The sequence below is a fragment of the Ambystoma mexicanum genome, chromosome 1p, assembly GCF_040938575.1.
Source record: "Ambystoma mexicanum isolate Mex_15411 chromosome 1p, UKY_AmexF1_1, whole genome shotgun sequence".
Classification (NCBI taxonomy): Eukaryota; Metazoa; Chordata; class Amphibia; order Caudata; family Ambystomatidae; genus Ambystoma; species Ambystoma mexicanum.
Genome location: NC_090921.1, coordinates 983,455,261 through 983,476,142, shown reverse-complemented (window position 1 = coordinate 983,476,142; position 20,882 = coordinate 983,455,261). Strand labels below are relative to the sequence as shown.

Here is a 20,882-nt window from a genome sequence, read left to right as displayed (position 1 = left end):
TGACAAACTGCTGAACACCATGATGTAAAAACGATTTTTACTTGGAAACTAAAATGCCAAATTTATTCTGTTTATTTATCCTTGTAAGTTTGTATATGTATGGAAATGTTTTTCTTTTTATAATGTGTAATATTTTATACGTTTGTAATGAACTATATAACATTTCTAAAACATTTAAAAAATTAAAATTGAAAAAAAATATGCTTTTCATACAAAAATGGATCAACACATGTATCATTAATATCAGTGTGCATAGGCCCATATTACCAAATTTCTGTGAATGCAAGCAGACGTCCACGGCCAAATGATTATGATGTGTTATTATACAGCACAGACATTTAAGTTCTTTATATAGAAAACATATACATACAATATTACCCAACCTGTGTTGGTACTCATTTATCGACCTCAGAAGAATGAAAGTGTGAGTAGGCTTTGCCCGGATTCGAACCTGCAACCTGCAGATCACACACACATCGCAGCAGCGAGCGCTCAGCCCACTGAGCTATCTTACCAGCTACAACTATCTTACCGGGTATTGTGAAATGAGCAACTAAATGACTTAATGTTCTCAAAGTCAGAAAGCAAATTACACTCTGTAGTGGATATCATTAAACTGGTAACTGAGATTTAACAGGCAGGCCAGCTCATCTGCAGGTCTGGTGCAAAGTTGGCCACATGTCAAGCCTGTGTGGATCTACTTTTCAGGCTTCAAAAGTTGGCAAAATACATACCATTGGGAGGGTTCATAACTGTGTATTAAATCATTTAGAGTCGCACCAGGAAAGCAGTACACTCGCACAGCATCCTGTATTCTGGGCACTCGTTACCTCATACATGCAAATTAACATCCTGAACAGCGTGCCATGGAGATAGGAAAGAGACACATTACAACAAAACATTAATTGTGGCACAATGAAATCAAAGGCCACTTGATGTGCTATGGTCAAACATTTCTACACTGTACAGAAGTTTTTAGGCACAGGGATTTTGTCAAGTGACCAAGGACACCGAGATGGAATGTCTTGTAATGATCGTAACAGAGACAACGGCAGAAAAAAAAAACATACTATTACTCCAACTTGCGAAAAGCAATATACATAGTCGGAAATGGATGCTTATTGTACTCTAAATGCCTTTGGACGTTTTTCTCTGCATTGTGAATTTGAGGTGTTTAAGAACAGACTAAATCAATGACTCACCCCCTGAAGTGTGCCTGAAATAAACATTTAATGAGTCTTGCAATTATTGTATAGAATTACAGAAAGACACATTATTTGGTATTCCTATTCTTTCTTATTTAGGGTCACTGCTCAAAGTGTTACACTTGTAGAACCCTCTGTTTTTTTTTTAAAGAGGCCTGAACAAGAAAGCCAGCCACTCTAGAAACAAAGAGCCACATGGCGCTGGCCACAGCCCAGAAGCTTCAATGAAAAAAACAAAAACCATTTGTTTTCCTTTTTAGTGTTAGCAAGGGAGACCACAGGGGTAGCGAGGGAGACCTCAGGGGTCGCAGGTGCGACCCCAGGTGATCCCCACAGGAGGTCCCTGGCAGATGTGGTAGCGTCGAGGTGGGTTCTAAGTTGGTACAGTTGGACCAAAGTGAACCAAAGGGTTGGGGGAAGCGTCACTCATTCTGTAGACCTTAGTCACAGTTTGTTCTGCTTTGGTCGAATGTGATGGTTGTTGGTGCGTTTCACTGCTGGTTTGTCCCAAGCGCGCTCAGCAAGTGTCCACATTGGCCAGACATTTTAGTTACTGTGTGCTCTTTGAGCACTGCAGTTCTGCACATTTGTTATTTAGCCTGTGTCCCAGTCACAAGGCGAAAATGCAGCAGAGTCCTGAAAAGGGACAGAGATAAGGTACTATTTGTCAGGCCGAGTACGATAGTTAATTTCACATCCTTACTGTTCATGGCCTGTAAGAATGTCATTGTATTTTCTCTTGTTCCCTTCCTTGCCTTGAAGCACTTTCAAAGACATTGTGTATAGGCGCTATATAAATAAACTATCATATCATATCACAGAAAATGGGACAGGAATACTAAGCAAACATAGCCAAATAGTCCAAATATCCCCACAAAATGCCTGAACTCAGGGGGAGACTGGCCTATGGGGAACTCTATTTTGTGTGGTAACCTATTTCATTTCAAATTTTTCTCATAGGAAAAGGGCTGGGCTTGCTGAAAATCTGTAATATGGCGCCACTTTGAACATTATTTCCAGGGCCTGTATTGGCTCCCAGTCCACCTCTGCCTGCACCATCCCACTCCCGACAGATGACGGGGTGTAGAATCAAAGTCCCTTTTCACTAAAGCACACGAGCACAGTAATCTTCATCAGAGCCTTGCATTCAATGACAGTACAGATTCTGCAGGGGGCTACTGTCTGATAACACGTCAGGTCCATTGTATTAGTATCAGGGAACTCTAAATGCTTAACTTCCCAGGAATATTGATATCACATGTTACCAACCTTTCCTTTCCCTACTAGAGCTGGTAAGTCTGGCGAGAAGTGGTGTTCACTGATGCACATGTTGAATTGTGTTGTCAGTGTACGTTGCTCCTGGGGTGTATTCCCTATTGGGTCTCCCGCACACATTGCCCACTGTGGCATTTCATCTGTTGTGGGATGCAGCAGCGGCCAATGTGCAATTCGGTAACTTTTGAATGTGTAAGAAATAGTCTAACATTGTGTGGGGACGCAGCAACATGTTGCATGTGTGATACGGCAATGGGAGTTTGCTCCTGGCGGAATCATACAATCACTGCGCCGGGTTTACTGCGCCGTCTGAAAATGCCCACTTTATTATTTTTTCAACCCCATTTCCCAAATATGTATGTGGGGCATGGGGTAAAGTAAATAATGAATGTTGGGGAGAGTATGGGGATTCCAGGGGGTATCCCCCCGAATATATAGTCTGTGAAAAGGTGGTCGAAAAAAAAGAAAAAAAGTCGGCATTTTCGGCCAGCGCAGTAAACTGGGTCGCAATAATCACATAGATCCGGTGCCTATTTGCAGATATGTTGATAAGATGTTGCACAGCTGGATGCTTGATGCGAAATGAGTGTACTTGTGTTGTTCCTTTGGATAGCATTTTGATGTAGCCTCTGGGTAATCGCTGTGCGCGTGCGTTCAAGTCCCCTGTCATCTGCCCTGTCAGACGTGCCACCATTGCAGATCCTCAACATGGGCTGATGAGCATTGAGGGCGCCTTGTTCCTCAGTTACCCAGTGCTAGCTGATTGGTTGTTGCATAAGACCGCCCCACCTTATGTTCCACCAATGAAAGGAAGGACACGCCTCCTTTGTATCAAAGAGCCCAGTGCTTTGTCTTGATCATAATCTGCGGCCCAGTCTCAGGTCCAGAGCCCTCTACACCTCGGATCCCAGGATCTGAGTCTGTTCCCCACATGTCCGGATCCCTCTGCTGCTCAGGTCCAGTGATCAGCACGCTGCTCAGATCTCAGGGCCCCCCTTGCTTCCCACCATCCCCAAAGGCCTGCGATGCTCCGGTGCCGGGATGAAGATCTCAGCCCAGAATACCCAGAAGAAGCCTAGGTTGCATGTGCTGCCATATTTCTCGCATGTTTTCCTCAGTGCCTTTTTCTTTCCCCTGCAGGAGACAGAGTCGGAGTCCCAATGCATGGTGGAGGAGAGTGAGTACATTGAGATACGCTATAATACTGTCTGCAGGGGCTCGTGTTGTACATGTAGGGGGGACACGCAACGCTGAATAGACACACATAAAAGCTGGTAGCCTGAATACCATTCGGGAAATATGGGGCAAGCACTTAAGTGCTCTGTGTGATATGCAAACGTATACAATGTGGTCAGTGTGTCAGCTTCTGCTGATTGAAAGGATACATTAACACAGAGATTGCCGGGGTCCATGCCCTGTGCGATATCAGTGATACGCATGTGCAGAAGCTGTGTGGTTCCCTGTAAGTGGCGTGATAACCTTTGATGCAATATTGTCTCAAGATCGCTTCCTCCTCCTAGCACGCAGGTGAGGAAGCTTGACGGGATTCTTGATAATAAACTATCCTTTGTCTCTTAGCTTGCCAAGGTGGTTCAGGCCTGCTGGTTGCACTTAGGGACTGCCAGGTGTCTGATGTGACATCTGGGCAAAGGCCACTACATAACTGCCATCATGGCCCCTGGTACTGGCCAGGGTGGTGGACTACTATGGTACCGGCCCATCCGGCCTACCTATGGATTGGCTGTAAGCAGTGCTGTCTCCGGAGCAAAATGGCTTCTCAATAGCCGTAGGTCTGTGTCCGACACCAAGCTCTTTGTAATTTACACTGCGAGCCTGTAAGGAAGAGAGCCATTTTAAAAACAATCGGTACTTTCCATAAGGCGTTGCTATGTGTCAGGCTCCTGTTTAGTTCTTCTTGATTCTCGATCTCTCACCCATTGCGGTCCTCAAGCACCTTTCTCCTAGCAGCACCCAAATACAGATTCTGACTGCTGTGGGGCGGTCTCTCTCCTAATTGGGGGTTGTAGTGGGGAGTGCTAGCCCCCTCATACTTAGATCCCTAACTACTTTTCACCTTTTTTTATTAAACAGATAGGGGCTCATTATAAATTCCCCGGTCTGGGAAAATATGACGGAAAAAATGCTGGTATTTCCGCCACCAGACTTTTTTCTGGACTGGGAAACACAGGTTTTCCGGTGGGTGCAGTGATCTGCCGGCAGGGCTGACCTCGTGGGAATTCCGGCCTGTACCAGCCAAGAAATGCCGGAATCTCCAGCACCGGTGCTACCAGTGCTGGTAATTCCAGAAATCCCATCCATGGAATCCTATGGGATTCTCATCTGCTTTCAAAATAAGTAATCTGGGACCTATCAGATACTCGATGAACTAGTAATTAATCTATGGGAACAGAAATTAAAACTTGAAAACAAAACTCACGTGGCCTGATTAATGTGTACTGTATCTAGATGCTTCCAGAAAATTCCAGACAAACAATGCACACAACAACATTTCCAATCCTATTCCTCCTGCTTGCACTATGTGGTACTGGGACACTTTGAGAACGGTCCCTACATGTTACCAAAGACAGCAGTACTGGCTACTTGGGCAATGTGGAGACTGCATGTGAATTTGCAATATGTAGACTGGCAATTTCTGCTGTCTGCAAATGATATAACATTTCATCTGTTGCACCGACTCAATATGCTTTCGAATGCACTGGTTTGCACTCATTTTCAAAAAAGGTTCCCAAGGGAGAGAGTTAAATCCTCTGACAAATATCGTTTTCAATCCTGTCAAGTTTTTGTGTTCCTATTACCGGCCCAGTTACTAGTCTCCTTTCTACAAGCTAGCCCTAGGCATGTTCCCGGAGGAGGAGCAGCGGTGCCACCTCCCAATATCACGGGTGACTGCTGAGTGTGGCATGCTGTTCCAGTGAGGTTGGCCATGCTCTCTAGGGCTTTCTGGGACTCGTGGAGGTCAGTCTTGGTGTGAGTGTGTGTTACGGTGGCTGAGCTGTTAACCTTTCCTGCTATTCAGGCGCAATGACATGAAATTAAACTGGGATATGTATGAGTTTGCACCAGTGCTGGTTCAAGGGTCCCAGAGTCCCATCAGTGGGCAAGGTTCAATTGGGTGGATACCCCCAGGGCAGTTCTGCGTAATAACCTCAGAATTACCACTCCCCAACACTCATGACTGGTTTATGAGTCTGTCTTCCTGTCTCAGGGTGGCAACGAGTCTTTCTGCAATGCTTCTGCGCCAGTGTTGCAGTGAGAGGTTCTTTTGGCGGTTGGGTTAGCCAGCCTTCCTTGCCTTCAGCTGTGATGTTGTGCAATTGAACCAGGAGGTCTGTGTGTTGATGGGCTCGTTTGCTGGATCTTTGATGCTAACAGGTGATTGGTGCCTGTGGCTCTGGGCTTAGGGTGCCTTTGCATTGCCTAGTTGGCCTATTTGTGCTTCACAGGTTCCCACAAGCGGCTGTATTTCATATCCTTCCATTGTTCTCAGCGCGGTGCTATGTGATCAGGCTAGTAAGGTCAATACCCAGCTGTATTAGTTCCTCAACACACTACTGTGGGTGGTGAGCATGGCTTGCTGGTTTAGGATTATTAGGCCTTTAGATGTCATCTGCGACACTTGCATCTCAGCATTAGTGTGGCGTGTTCATCACGAGGCTGAGGTTCTCTGTATCTACTACTTGAGCTGTGATGTGGAGTGAGGAGATTGGGAAGCAGTGAGGTATGGGCGGGTCGGCAGGGGTGATGACGTGCTGCTTGTAGCTCTTTTTCCGAGGGTTTATCAGGAATGGCATATGGCACCAACCCTGTGCTGTACAAATATTTTTTTGTGATCTTCAGGATGTATACTAGTTGACCTTTTCACAATTGACCTCGGGAGAATTGACCTAATTTAATAGGTCAATTAGGACATATATGTGGGGGGGAACCCACCGCAACCCCCACCCAATCCAAAACCCCCATGCAACCCCCCACCCAATCCCCTTCTATTATCTATAATCCAAAACCAACCCAATACATATATAAAATAACTAAAATAATATAAAGGTCAATTGTGCAGAAGGTCAATTAGGACCATTATAATTAAGTCAATTAGGACAAAAGGTCAATTGTAAACAGCCATTTTGGGTAATACCCTTATAACATCTCTGTTGTGGGGCTTGCTATGTTATTTCCTTATTCCTCTTCAAGGAGAGCAATAGTCGTGGGCATTATAGAATCCTTTAGTGTTCGTCTTGGCTGGAAGAACACTACCCAAACTTCTGTTGGAAAAAAAAAAACAGTGCGAGAAGTGTGTGCGTGTGGGTGTGTTTGTGTGTGTTTTATGGGGGAGTAGTTATGTTTTTGTTATACTACTTAATACTGTTTTTAACAATATTTATTTCAAAGATCCAACATACTTATGTGTCTGCCTACAGTGAAGAAATAGTTTTAGTAAGCAGTACAGTGCAGCATTTCTCTCATCACTAGAGGAAATCACACACAAAACTGGAGGGTGGCAACCTAATGTAGGGCATTCTGCTAAAAACTAAATAATAGCTTAGACTCCTAGCTCAGAGTATGTTATATCACGGTTATATCACCTGCAGATTAATTAAAGAGGCCGGATCACTTTCATTTGTACTGAACTTCAGATGTACCTTGAGTGGGTTCGTTCTGGACAGCAACGACCACTAACTAGTGCACTGCATCCGACAACACACATGTTTTCTCATCTTGGGCTGCAACTCGGTCCTCATTTTGCAGTGAAGATGTATGGCATGTTTAAACAGTACTAAAAGACTTCAGGAAAGTTCTGGCTTGGGCTTGCCGAAAACAAGATGCACAATGTTAAACATATCTGCATGAATGTTATATGACCACTCCTCCTTATAAGCCGTTAATATCTCATTCAACATCACCCCATCTGGGTGGATACTTGCCTGTTTTGCCTGGTCCTTAGATGATTTGAATCAATCATCCTTTTTCATAATCAGATGCAATTATGCCAGCATTTTAGGCTCCTTCTGGATACTGTTGCACACTTAAGGGATGGCTGAGGCTTGCCATGGCTTGGCAGATGGTGGGCTAGTGTTCTCAGTGTACCTAATTTCTGCAGTGGAGGCCCCTGTGAGCTCTGCTGAGAGCACCCCCCAATCCGCTTGAAGAAGCGCATTCCTCGCCAGACTCCGAGGCCAGTCTGGGGCATCACACATATGCAAAACATGTGATGATCACGTTGCCCAAGGCCACGCCACACTGGCTGTAAGATGTAAGAAATTGTTTTAACCAAACCTTACATCTTTTACCTAGCATAGAAACAAGGGGCTTAATTGCACCAGCCACCACTGTGCACGAACAGTTCAATTACTATAAGCCAGTGGTGGCAGATAAACAATTTTAGTGAAGGGGTGTTACTATCTGCCGCAAACTGCTGGGAGTGACCAATAACAATGAAGGGGAGCTGCGGAGGGATGGAGGGATCACCTGAGTACATGTTTTAAATAGTGTGGTAAAAAGTTGAACGTAACCACACACTTTTTGTGAGAAATGAGTGAAAAAGCTGTGCAATTATTTCTCTAGTCGCTGTAAATTATTTTCATGAAGCTGGGGACCAATCTATGCCATCATTTTCCGATACAGTATTTTAATGACTTTGAACAAAGCAACGTCACTCTGAATATGATACCACCACCCAAACACATACATTGACACACATGCACTCACTCATGCACACACTGCAATAAAACAAAACATGAACACATAAAAACTGTTTTTTGGTTTTACTTACCATCAAGTTCACACGCAGCTCCATAAAGGTCCAGGCGCCTACATTATGGTGACCCTCTCCACATCCTTGTGTGTTTAGACATGTTTTATTTATTTTTCTTAAAGGAATTTGGGCTTACTTCTTCTTTTTCAAGGACGCATGCTTAATTCCCTCTAGAAATAGACCTAAAACACAACAACACTGTGTTATGGGATTGTGGGGCTGCTGCTGGTGTGGCAGGGGCACAGCGTCCCCCATCAGTGTAAATGGCCAGAAACATCGGGGCATACGCTTGCCGTGGGTCACCCACACCAAGGGGAATGCGGGAGGCCTCTGCTATGTCAGTGGTCGGAAAGGTCTCTGGGCTTGTGTTTCTCTGTATTTGGGTTCCAGATTTCTAGGTCCCTTTCCAGGCAGTAATATTAGTTATATACTAATCTCTAAAGCAGAGATTCTAAAGATTGTCACTAACCTAAAACCTACCTAATGTAAGGGAGACATCTGCCCTGCCAATATCCTTCAAGAATCTCTTGACCTGCTGATTCCATGGATTACCAAAATGGTGAATGTGTCCGTTAGTGAGGGTGTGGTTCCTGCCTCCCTTAAAGAGGTTTGGGCTACTCACCTCCTGAAGAAAAACTCCCTTTATCCATCTTTAGGCAAAAACTATCACCCAATAACCAAGTCCCGTTCCTGCTCAAGATCCTGAATAGAGTGACCTATCTTGAGTTCCAGGACTTCCTAGAGAAGATTTACATCTTAGGTAGCTACCAATCCGGATTCAGAGCATGACACGGGCAGAAACGGCCCTATTGGACTTCAAAACCACCTTGATGGACATAGTAGAAAGAGGACATCCGGCATTGTTGATGCTACTTGATCTTTCTGCGGCCTTCGACCTGGTCGACCATGTCATTCTTGTTGATCGGTTGAAGGGCCCAGTGGTTTGTTCCAATCTGGCATCTGACTGGATTGCCTCATTTCCCAGCCCACTGGTATCCAGAGTAGCCGTTGTGGAAGTTCAATCTTCTCCTGATATCATCAATGCTGGTGTCCCACAGGGATCTTGTATATCGCCTTCCCTCTTCAATTTCTATATAAAACCATTGCTTAATTTACTAGACTTCCTGGGTGTCCGATACACCAGCTATGCAGGTGACACCCAGGTGGTCATTGAGCTCTCAGGAGACTATGCACAGGACTCTGTAACTATTAACAGTGTATCTGCTGCAATTCAGTCCTGGATGGCTGCCAATTCTGTGGCGCTCAACGACAATAAGACAGAGCTACTTATTGTGGCCACAAGACATGGTCTCAAGAAATTGAATGTCTTGTATAAAAGCTTTGACATCGCAAATAAACAAATGATGGTTATGGACTGTGTTAAAACCATGGGCATCCACTTGGACACTGAATTGAGTATGAAGTCTCATGTGTCACACACCCGCTCATCTTGTGGCTAGGTAGTCAGGCTTCTCAATCAGATCAGGCCTTTCATCTCAGTCACCAATAGATCCATCTTGGCTTAGGCCGTCTCTTAATCGGGACACCTCAGGGAAATCTTCAGTCACTACAAACCATCCAGAACACTGCTCTTAGAGATCAGGACACTACATTGGTTGCCTGTTCGACAAAGAAATATCCACAAAACTCTAGCCTTATCTTACACGTGCAGGACATCGACTGCGCCTTCATACCTTTCAGAGAGTTTGGTTGTTGAATATCCCTCTAGACATCTTCGCTCCAGCGACAAACGCAAAACAGCCCCGGTTTATGTTGGCTAAATTTGGAGGTGTGAGTTTCTCTGTGCATGCTGCCAGAGAATGAAACACCCTACCACTGACAATGAGAACATCCAACTCCTTGTCGGTGTTCAAGGGGGCACTTTAAACCTACTTGTTTAACCTCAAGTCAGGCTAAACTTGCTTTAATACTTCCATACCTTCCTCTGCTCTGATTCTGGCTTGTCTGTTGTATGTATTGTTTGTCTTTGATGTGCGGCCTGAGGTCTATGGGCATGTGGCGCGTTAGAAGAAATAAAGAATAATAATAGTAATAATAATAATACATGCCAGCCTGCAATACCTGTATAAAAGGCTATAATTATGCTTCAATATTACAGGCAAGTTGTGACATTACCATTGATCTGTGATAAAACAATGAGGTAATTATCGCTCTGTAATCAGTTATTACAGTTTGGTTGCGATGGCACAAAGCCTGCTGCTTGAGCCAGCACAGAGCAGAATTCCAGTTGTCACTACAGCACTTAATTAAAGCTGTGACATGCTTTTCGGAAATCCTTTCTTCTAAAATTCTAGATTAACTGATAAGGAACCATTTATGATAGTATGATTTATTTTGTCTATGTCAGAAGTTTAACGCATGAAGGCAAGAATCTTCATTCTATTACTTATTTTAAAACACAAAAGAAAATCATGTTTAGATGCATTTTATTAAACTGCTTAAAATATTTTTCTGCAACAGATTAAAAGCTGCATATTAGTTTTCTCCTAATCCAAAGAGATTCGACTTTGATTATTTGTGTCAGCAACTGGAAGATCTCTTACATTGCAGTAGGCAAGAGGTTAGGAAATAAAAGGGATGACCCTGTATGCATGGCCATGCAGTATAAGGAATTCCATATCCTGTGCTGTATGTAAAAAGCATACCTTGCAAGTCACCTCATGGTTCCGCGACCTTGTAAGGTATTTGGCCTTCGGCCTCGTTCCGCTGCTTGCTCATGAAAGTCCATAGTGACTTGCAATATCTCTAAAGCGTACGGCAGGGGGCACTCTAGCACACATTTTATACACCGTCACAGATTCCTTTCATACGAGGCTGCTAGGCCCAGGAGGACAGCCATTCATCAGCTTAAAAGATAGCTAGAGATGAAAGTGCAGTTTATTACTCTAAATATTAGATATATGAGCGCATTTAAACCAAGCCAATCAAGCTTATATAAGTATCAAAATAAGAATGTTGTGCTTACTGGTGTACTCCTTTCAAACTATGGATTTAAAAGCATAAGAACATGTGTTATCACTTAACAACGTCGCTTAGACTCTTGGCTCTCCGTTACATACGCCGTAATGGTTTAATTTAAACCTGTCTGTAAGTGTATGCTTTCATTCATATGCTCATCAAAACCGATGCATTGTAACATTGAAGTAGTAGCACACATGATGCACGCTTTAGCCAATCAGAGGGTGCAAGCATGCCCAGCTGGTGGTTGCCCGCGTTATGAGCCCTCGGTTCTGTTTGCCGCGCCTCCTGTCTCTCTTTCTCTGGCTACCCCGTGTGCTGCTCCGCACCCAAGCCCCCCCAATGGCCCTGCGTGCACACCAGCCCTCCCATCATGCACCACCCAAGTCGGCACCCTTATATTTGCTTTGTTCAGTCCTTTTACTTTGTCATCAGGCCGTTACCGTCCAGGAACCCCCCCCCCTCAATTGGTTAATTATTGCTAAGATGAATATCTTTGCTTAAGTTGGGCTAATATGTCCCACCATTCTTTTTTTGACATCACAATAGAAGAGAAATGTACAAACAAAGAAATACTTGCAAATATACAACCATGCATTTTGTAATGCCACAATAGCTATATGAACAAGCACTGGCAAGGCCATTACAGTTGCCCGAACCAAAAACACAAAATGCTAGAGTGCGACATTTTTCTGGCCTACGTGGGCCAGGTTGATGAGTTCCTTCACTATGCGGCTAATCGTTTTGACCAGTGTTGCTGAATTAATATTCTTTAAAATGCACAATTTGCATCACATTTGATCAAAGCCTCCCGACCCCCCTTGGGTTCTATTCAAACAGCCTGCCACCAAAGGAGTGAGCAGCCATAACTGTGGGACACTTTTCCATTGATGCCTGAGACAATGTTACGCCCCCGTCCGACCCGGTGAACTAACTAACTAAGACTATAGAAAGTGATTAGTATACCAAGGACTCTACACCTCGGGCTTGTGAAAGACGTTTGTTATTGTTGGAAAAGCCACGGCAAAAGTCAAATTCAGCTTTATTTGGGCCAAAGTGCATAAAACAGCTTATTTACCTCCATAATATAAATAATAAAAGGCTTGAAGGATTAGATTATGTGCTGTTAACGCTGCTACAAAATAATAATCAATCATCTCGTTTCAAATTGCAGTAACACGTGGAAGAAATGTACATGTTCGAGGTGCACTCATTCATAAAAATTGTTTTGTTTAAGAAGGCACATTTTATTACATTCCCTAACGACCATTTTAGATTGCTTAACTATCAACTTCCTCTCTTTACAAAACTCAGCTACTGCCCGCAGTTGCTTATTTTGCCGGTCAGATAGCACAGTAAGCTAAGAGCTTGCCCCTGACATCTGTGTGCTTCTTGCTGTGGTAGGTCAAAGGGACACATTATGTAGTCTCAAGTACAGGTTAAAATCCTGATGTACAGTGAATTCCTTTCCCGAAACCTGCCTCCACATCTGGCACTCTGTCCTGCAGAGAGACCCAATTTTCCAGGGCCTTCAACAGAATGTTGGCATACACTTTAGAATACCATCAATTAGAGAAGTTCATATATAATTATGTGGTAGCAATCTGGCATTTATTTTCAATATGGGGACAATGTATGCCTGTCTCCAACTTGATGACATATACTCAGTCTCATTCATGACATGAAACAGTTGGATTAAAAAAGGAATTTAAATACCAGGCTCATTCTTGAGTGGATTAATTAGGAGATTATCAACCCCCAGTGCTTTGCCTTCACTTTGGCATGTTAAGGGTTAAGGCTCTGTCAACCTCGATCTCTGTCATATGGAGCTTCAAACAGTTATTAAATAAGACCTAATTTAATATAATTTCACAGGGAAGTATTTTATTGTGTCCTTGCAGCTTACAAAAATGATTATACTGTGAACTAGCCATGGTAGTCATATCCAAGTTATGGCTTCCACTTGTTGCTACAATGTCAATTTAGAAATTAAACTCCAAAAACTCCTTTGGTCATTCGTTGTGGATGCACTCTTTAATAAATATAATTTCCTAACCTCAACTTCCCTTTTCTTCTGGAACTAATAGATTTGTATACTCTGCCCTCAATGCTGGAATTAAATTGCTTGCAATATTATCTCTTGCTCTGAGGACTTGCAATAACCTATCTTTGGCAACCCAGGTGCTTTTTCAAAGAAGTATGCTACTTTGCAAAGTGGCGTTATTGCCTCCTACAGATTTGGTAACAGATTTGGTAACAGATTTGGTAACAAAGGGGATAACAGCTTTGAAGAGGTTGTGACAGAGTGATTCAACAGTGTTACTGCTAACATCCATTACTGTAAAATGTGGTAATTACTGCTCGATAAATTAATGAGAGTTGGGTTTCGTGGTCCAACTTCGGCCATCTACATTTCTTCTATTGTTGCCTAAAATAAGGTCTTTGTCCTGATGATCCATAGCACAATTGTTTTTAATTGTACAATCAAGCATCAAAAGTAAGAAAACAGGATCATGGTTGCTCTCTACATGCTGTATACAAGACAGTGAATTGGTGTATTGCCGAGCTGATACTTCCAACAGAATATAGTCTAAATGGCTACAACACCTACCTTTCCTAAAAGTCAGAGTGTCTGTAGAATCCCTGTTAAATCGGCCATTACAGCCTCCTAAGCCCATAGTGTATGTAAAAGATGCTAGAACATTTGAATGGTTGATGGCTGTTGGGAGACAGGTCTATTAACTTTGGAATGCCCCAGACTTCATCTTCCTCAATTGTCAGACCTTAACAATTGTTCCTTGGTTTGAACTGTGTGTTGAAATGAGCCACAACAGTTACAAAGCCTTCTTCTCCCTCTTTTAGGATTCTTCTAAAATTGCTAATGAACTCTTCCATCTTTTTTAATACAGACATCACTTGTTCACCAATTGAAGATCTCACATATATGTTAAACAACAATATGTAGGTATGACTTTAAGGCCTAAGATAAATACACACATACACATATGGTCCAGACAACATTGGTGAATTGGGGTTTTAGACAAATTGAGATTAATATCCAACAAAATGATCAGCCCTCGACTGGGGGCTCCCTTGTACCTTTAGCTGCCAATTTCCAAAATGGCATATACCCTGATTTGTAAAATGAATCATCAGTTAGCCATATTTCCAAAAGGCAAATTATCTGATAGGCTTTGATAAAATTATGCCAGTCAGGATCCTGTAGTTTATTCTTACGACCGGCTATATTCCATATAATTATCCTACAGGAAGAAAAGTTTCCCACATTGTTGCTTTTATCCTATCCGATTATATTCGGATGGCAGCAAAGGGGGTGGCCCAATATCAATCAACATTTTTCTAGGTGATTATGGATTAGTTCAAGTTCTTGGAGTGGCTATTAATTGAACATGGATTTAAATTATCTCTATATGTGAGGTGATAGAAGAATATACAGGGCAGTACATCCTAAAATCAATTGATATCAACCCATGTACTAAGGATTTTCTTCAAAACAACCTTCACAAGATCAAACTCTTGATCGCAGGCCTCTGTTTATCACATTAAGTAGACAATATCCTAACAAATAATTGATAAAGATCTCTTGACGTGCCAGTCCAATGAGAGACTGTATTAGTCAAAGACTCTCTGTTGTCTCTCAGACCCTTGGAGAGTTTGGGCACCACAGCATTAAGATGAAATCTGTGGTAAATTGTCAAGTGAAACTAATACTTCCGTGTTTGAAGATGGAGCCACCCTTGTATCACCTGAGTGCAAGGTTTGCCTCTTCTTTCATAACTAGGGGGGGCTTAGTAATTTAAAACAAATGGAGTTTTATTAGTCTTTTATTTGAATTCCTTTTGTTTCTTTTTGCATAAGAATCAATGACAGGAAGTATTGGCGGGAATGACATCTCAAAGCTAATATTGGGGTAAGAGGAAGTGAAACAATGGCTTAGTTTGATCCGTTATGACTTAACTTTTCCACCACTTGATTAGTCATGCTCTCAAAATGTGTGCACTTTGAGTTAGGCCTTTCTGTTACGCTAGAACCATTTGTTTTACCATTTTTGACATGAGGCATAAAATCACTAAATATGCTTTGGGTTCCCCAAACCGTGAGACCACAGAGTGAATCACTTTTACTTCAGCCATTCAATTGTGCAATAATTCAGTACTCAAAATACATATTTTACATTGAGTGGGTTTGGCTACTGATACTGCTCTAACATTTCAACCTTGTGTGGCGTATACATGCATTCCAGCATATCGACTGCTGTGGGGTAGTTGGCACTTCCTCTGCTAAATCCTGAATGGGGAGACGTTTTTATTCAAAACAATCTCTTTAGCAATGATAACACAATCTGCAGAGTTTTTAGTATCCAGCGGAGCAGCCAATATAGGGCTTACACTATGGACTTTCATCAGCAGGCGAACGTTTCTCCCCCTCCCCCTGCTTAGTCAGGTGCACGCAGGATCTTCAATCGTGTTACATTATCATTGCTACAAGTGGAAGTCAGCTTGGGACCCTTATCAGGAATTTTGTTCATAAGTGGCTAATTCACAACTGTCTTGTATGGCTACTTGTTAGGATAATTCACATCTGTACAGTTGTTAATATGGCTTAATAGTACTTCAGTTTTATTTACTTAAAGTGTTAACCTCATTTAACGGGGCAATAGAATTGGCCATCCCTTTCTGTTTTTCAGGGGTTGTTAAAGTTGAGCCTGCTCCTGCTTTTTGCAAATATTTTACAAAAGAGGTGGAAGTTTGAATAATAGAATGCAGGTAACGCCCGACTGCCTCACAAGGAAACCATAGTCTGCATCCTAACCCCCTTTTCTTACCCTCTTACTGCCCGCCGTCCTCCACACTCTTTCTTCCTCAGAAGTTACAGCTGCGGAGATGACCTCAAAACTCAAACCTCCATGGTGCAAGTTCATGAACGATGTATAACCAAGAAACAGTGAACATTTTACTTCAAATAGAAGGCCTTGGTCTCATAAGTCCAATTAATTGCATCCACTTCCTTTGCTTCCTCCAGCTCTCAAATGCTCACAACTGCAGCACCCTTTGCGGAGGCAGGCTTTGCTTCAAGGACTGGACCTCCTTACTAGTGTCACGGCACAAGACAGAAGATGAGCTTAGGTAAAAGGGCCGGCTGAAAGGGCCGGCTGACTCCAAAGGATCGTGAACCAGCACCCACAGCTGTGGTGCCCTTTGCCAAGCAAAGCAATTTTTTCAACATATTTCACACTTACTCAACTGCTTTATCAATGCTTAGGTATGAAACTAGAGGACACAGGTTTTTTTGTCATACTGTCCCAATTATCACACTGTTAACCAAAAGAAAACACTGATTGCCTGAGCCTTGATAAAGCTCTGGAGTAATTGCGAAACATTATCCCCTGAGACACTCTGCGAGTAGCCATTTGCTAAGGGACTGGTAGACCAAATCATCTCCTGCAGCGTCACATAGAGCAGACCCCAATATACATTAGATGCGTGTGAATTCTAGTTGATACAGGTGAAAAAGAAGAAAGAAAGATTGAAGGAGGTAAAATGAATGGAAACTGTGTCCATCTCTCCAAAAGAGTGCTAATCCAGTGTTGGATTACAGAATAAGAGGCATGTTATGAAACCAGCTTGCTTCAATGCTTAGTATACATGTACAGTTCAGGGTGTATGTTGTGATGAATCCTGTGAAGCCATCACAGGACCCTGGGGGGTGGTAATATGAGGGAGGATCACATGGGAGGATGGCTGTCGGGGAGATGTGGTGACCCCATCAGGAGAGACACAGTATTCTTCCCTTCCAAATGAAGAAGACACTATAATTCCTAGATTCCTGATGGCCTGTTGCCACTATACAAATCCCTCCAGTTGCAAAACCCTAAAACCCCTTCCTACCAGATATTCTAGACATTCTAGACAGAATACCATTTACTTCTCATATCTACATAACATAGTCGCAGATGAGCCCATCAGTGGACTGAGACACACAGACTCAAGGAAACGAGATCCAGGGGCCCTACAAATATTCAGAAGCCTTACAAGATTCCATCAACAGGGTGGAGTACCACTCAATAACACCATTGGGTGTGCAATGTCTAGAGCAGGCAGCAATCATGCAGCAATCATGCTCTGGGACAGTGCAAATGGAAACAGAATAGACAACTAAGGTGGTTCATGATTGATGTGTGAACTGACCGTCCTGACCCACCGAAACCAGTTGACATTACATAGAGGATGCGTTAAGGCAAAAATGCACACCTAGAGAAATTACCGTGATTATACATCTACAAGTGAAGGTTCTCCCTACCTGCTTTTTTCTGTTTTGCCACGGAAAATCGTGCCTTCTTAAATTAATTATTTTTTAAACTATTTGTTCAACGGTCGATAATAAAAATGAATAATGGATAGTTATGAACCAATGTATTTTAAGGACTAGCGCAGATAGGGACAGTTCCTCTGTCTGTCTTTTCACCTACATATGTGGCTCACCACTGCAGACTAGGGATAGCACACCATTGCACAGGGACAGTTAGAGTCTGTGCAGGGACATTTACCTAGTAGTACGAGCTATCTAAAAGTTAAAAGTCCTCTCTCATCAGTGTTTTCATAACACACACAATACACCTCTTGTCTCTGATGTTTTTGTGCTAACCAAAAATCCCAAACAAAATCACCTTAAAAGTTCTATAAATCCTATGGACTCTGTTCACAAGGAGAGGAATTCACTGACGGGCCCATAGGTCAGCGCTCACCCTCTAGAACTTGTAAGACAAGATAGCTGCACCATGTGAGGACAGGGGGTGCAGGATGCACTTACTCCAGCACGACTCAATAAGGAATACTCAGTAAGTTGGCAAAGGGAAGTCCGTTTAATGGCAAGTACATCAAACAAAGAAACAAATGGGAATCAACAGCATTGCGATCCCCTGTCTCGCTCCGACTTCCACGAACTTCAGTTGAACAGTAATTTTTAAAGGCAATATTCGTCATCATTGACGTCTAGCTCTACAAAACTCGACATGCAATATAATTGGTTAGGAAAGGTAACTTATGTATAGGTACTATATCGGTATATGATAATTGGGTTTGCAGATTGGATAGCTCTTATCAGGTGGGCATCTATGCCCATCCCACTACATTACACGTGATTGACGTCACTATAAGTACGACGTCTCATTGGTTCTACTATCTATAGGACTCCAGATAACATGGTCCATTGTGATTGGGCAGGTTACACCCCTAGACATAAATCCACATTTTAATTAGCAGCATGCAGAATGGACACCCAAGGGCCTGGTGTTCCAAGTTTCAACCTGCCTCCCTTCCATCAATCAGTATATTAGGGCTATGTGTCAATTAGTTGGCTGGGTTTGGCCTCGAGACTGTAGCTTCTTATCAGGAAAGGTTATGGCATCCTGGGTACCTCTTCGCCCCCGGTGGGTCATGTGTCTGTTCACCATGATTTTGCTTCAGTTTCCAGCTTTTATTGTATTTATTTCTGCTTCGGCCCTACCACCTGCCTGGGCCTCTCTTATCTTGACCTTCACGGGCGAGCTGGTATGCTCTGAAGTTTGGTTCTTTCGAGTTGACGCTCTCCTCCCTTCTCTGGGTGACCTCGATTTCCCAGGCATGAGCCGCTCTCTGTTGAGTTTCGATTCCGCTCTTCCTCTCTGTTCTGGCGGAGTTGTGAAACTTGGCCTGCCAGGCCTCTGACAGCCTGGGCCCATTTCTGCTTTACAAAATGGAGTCGTACTCGTATAATGTGCCTCTTGAGGTAGCTATATAGTTGGCGCATGGCGCTTCTAATATTCTGCTAAGTATTGCAAGCAGTATCGATTTCTTAGCATCTTGCGTTCCGAGGCTATTTACACACGGTTAACAGGTCGGTTGCTTCAATCGTGTCTCGTAGCTCTGTTTCCTCATGTTTAAACATTGTCTCTTCTCTGTGTCCATTATATTTATTTAGTATTTACTTACGTTGGCGTGTTCTAGTCGATAGTGACTTTTTGTTCATTCACAAGTCTGTTCAGGCCCTTGTGTCATTTCTGCTGGCATTCCATTAGGGCTCTTGAGGTCTCTTCATGGACCGTATGTAGGAACTCCTCATTTCGTATTGGCAGCAGGTATGGCTGTCTGATAGGGTACCGTGCTGCCCAGGGTTGTCTGGTTATGGGCGCTTCAACAGGTACGGATCTTCTAATGTATACTGGGCAGAGTCCTAGTGCAACTCTCTGTTGGTTCATTTGCTCCTCATACGTCACGTGCCTTGGCGAGTACCATCCTGGTTGCTCGAAATGAGGGTCAGGGGTGCAGGTCATGTCTGGGACCTCCTTTACACTCTGGTCGGTTCATCGACCACTTCTGCTTCATTTCTTTATCTGTATTTCCTTTGATTCTTCAGTGTTTTGTTCATCGTCTTCAGGGTTGGCACATGCTGGTGTGAACATGTGCATCTTTGGAGTCCATATTTTTATCACGCCTTTCAAACTCACTGCTGTTTTCACATGTTCATCTTTGTTCCAGGTCATTAGCTGGCATTGTCCATTTGGACTGCAATAGATCCATTTTCCTTCATACCTTCTTCGCTTTTTAGGATATCTGAATTTTATTCCTTCTGGCGCAAATTTACTGGCCTTCACAAAGTCTCTTATTTCTTTATCGGTCAGGTCTCTAGGCTTTTATCTTGGTTCAACAACAACCATTATTTTCATCCCTACAGCTTTCCTCGCAGTTTTCTGGCACTGTGCAATGATTATCTTGATAACACAGACTCCTAGCAATACCATTGCTAGGAGAGCTCCCAGAAACTTGAATATATCTGCCATCCATTGTGGGACCCACGAGAATAGGTCTCCAAACCAGCTGTCATCGTCCACTTCATCACTTTCATCGATCATCTGATTTTTCTGGCTTGTCAACATGCTTATGGCCTCTGTTAGGGTTCTCCGTCGTGTGATGGCACAAATGTGCAACATGATTCTCCGATTTTTGCACAAACACCTCCATCCATTGCTGTGATCATGTCAAGCACATATCTGTTTTGGAGGGTCATCAGTCTGATTGCTCTCAGCTCTTCTTTGATCACGTTGAATCCTTTTATAGTGGTATTGATGGTCTGTAATAACTCCCATCTGGTTATCTGCAACCATTTAGCATTCACTCCAACTTGGATGTGGGGCAGGAGTAGTGTTGTAAATACTGTTGAGGTGAGGCTCCTGTGTTCGTACAGGATTGCATGGAATGCCTCTTCTGATTTGGGAGAAAAGTAGTTTTCCCTCTTTATCCTGGATACCAGTTCTACAGATCTCCTTCTTCTTAGATGAGCATCTGTTTTTGGGAAACTGTCCAACTTCAGGTCATTCTTAGGGATCACTAGCGCGGGAACGTGGATGTTCACTAGTGTGCATATGCCTCCCCAGTTCTTCGGCAACCTTATGTGTGCCCTGGATCCACACGCCCAGTAATGGTCCATAATAACTGTGGTTCCTTGTGTCATTCCTGGAGCTTCAAAGATTCTTCTGCAGTTTTGATTCTCTCCCATCTTCCTTGTGCCATTGTTTCTGAAGCATAGTTTTGGGCTCTCCAGTGGCACTATCTGCAGGGGTCCCCCTCTATCCTCGACCCATGTTAGTAACTTTA

At 43.1% G+C, this 20,882-nt stretch overlaps 1 protein-coding gene across 7 annotated transcripts in view; it reads left to right on the top strand.

Moving 5' to 3' along the window:
* The window catches only part of CNGB1 (cyclic nucleotide gated channel subunit beta 1), a 1,007,057-nt gene that overhangs the window by 326,722 nt on the left and 659,453 nt on the right, over positions 1–20,882 (top strand). For all 7 annotated transcript variants that reach the window (XM_069654372.1, XM_069654395.1, XM_069654388.1 and 4 more), the window contains exon 15: positions 3,621–3,657. In XM_069654372.1, the coding sequence (XP_069510473.1) occupies positions 3,621–3,657 (37 nt within the window). The remainder of the gene's footprint in view (positions 1–3,620; positions 3,658–20,882) is intronic.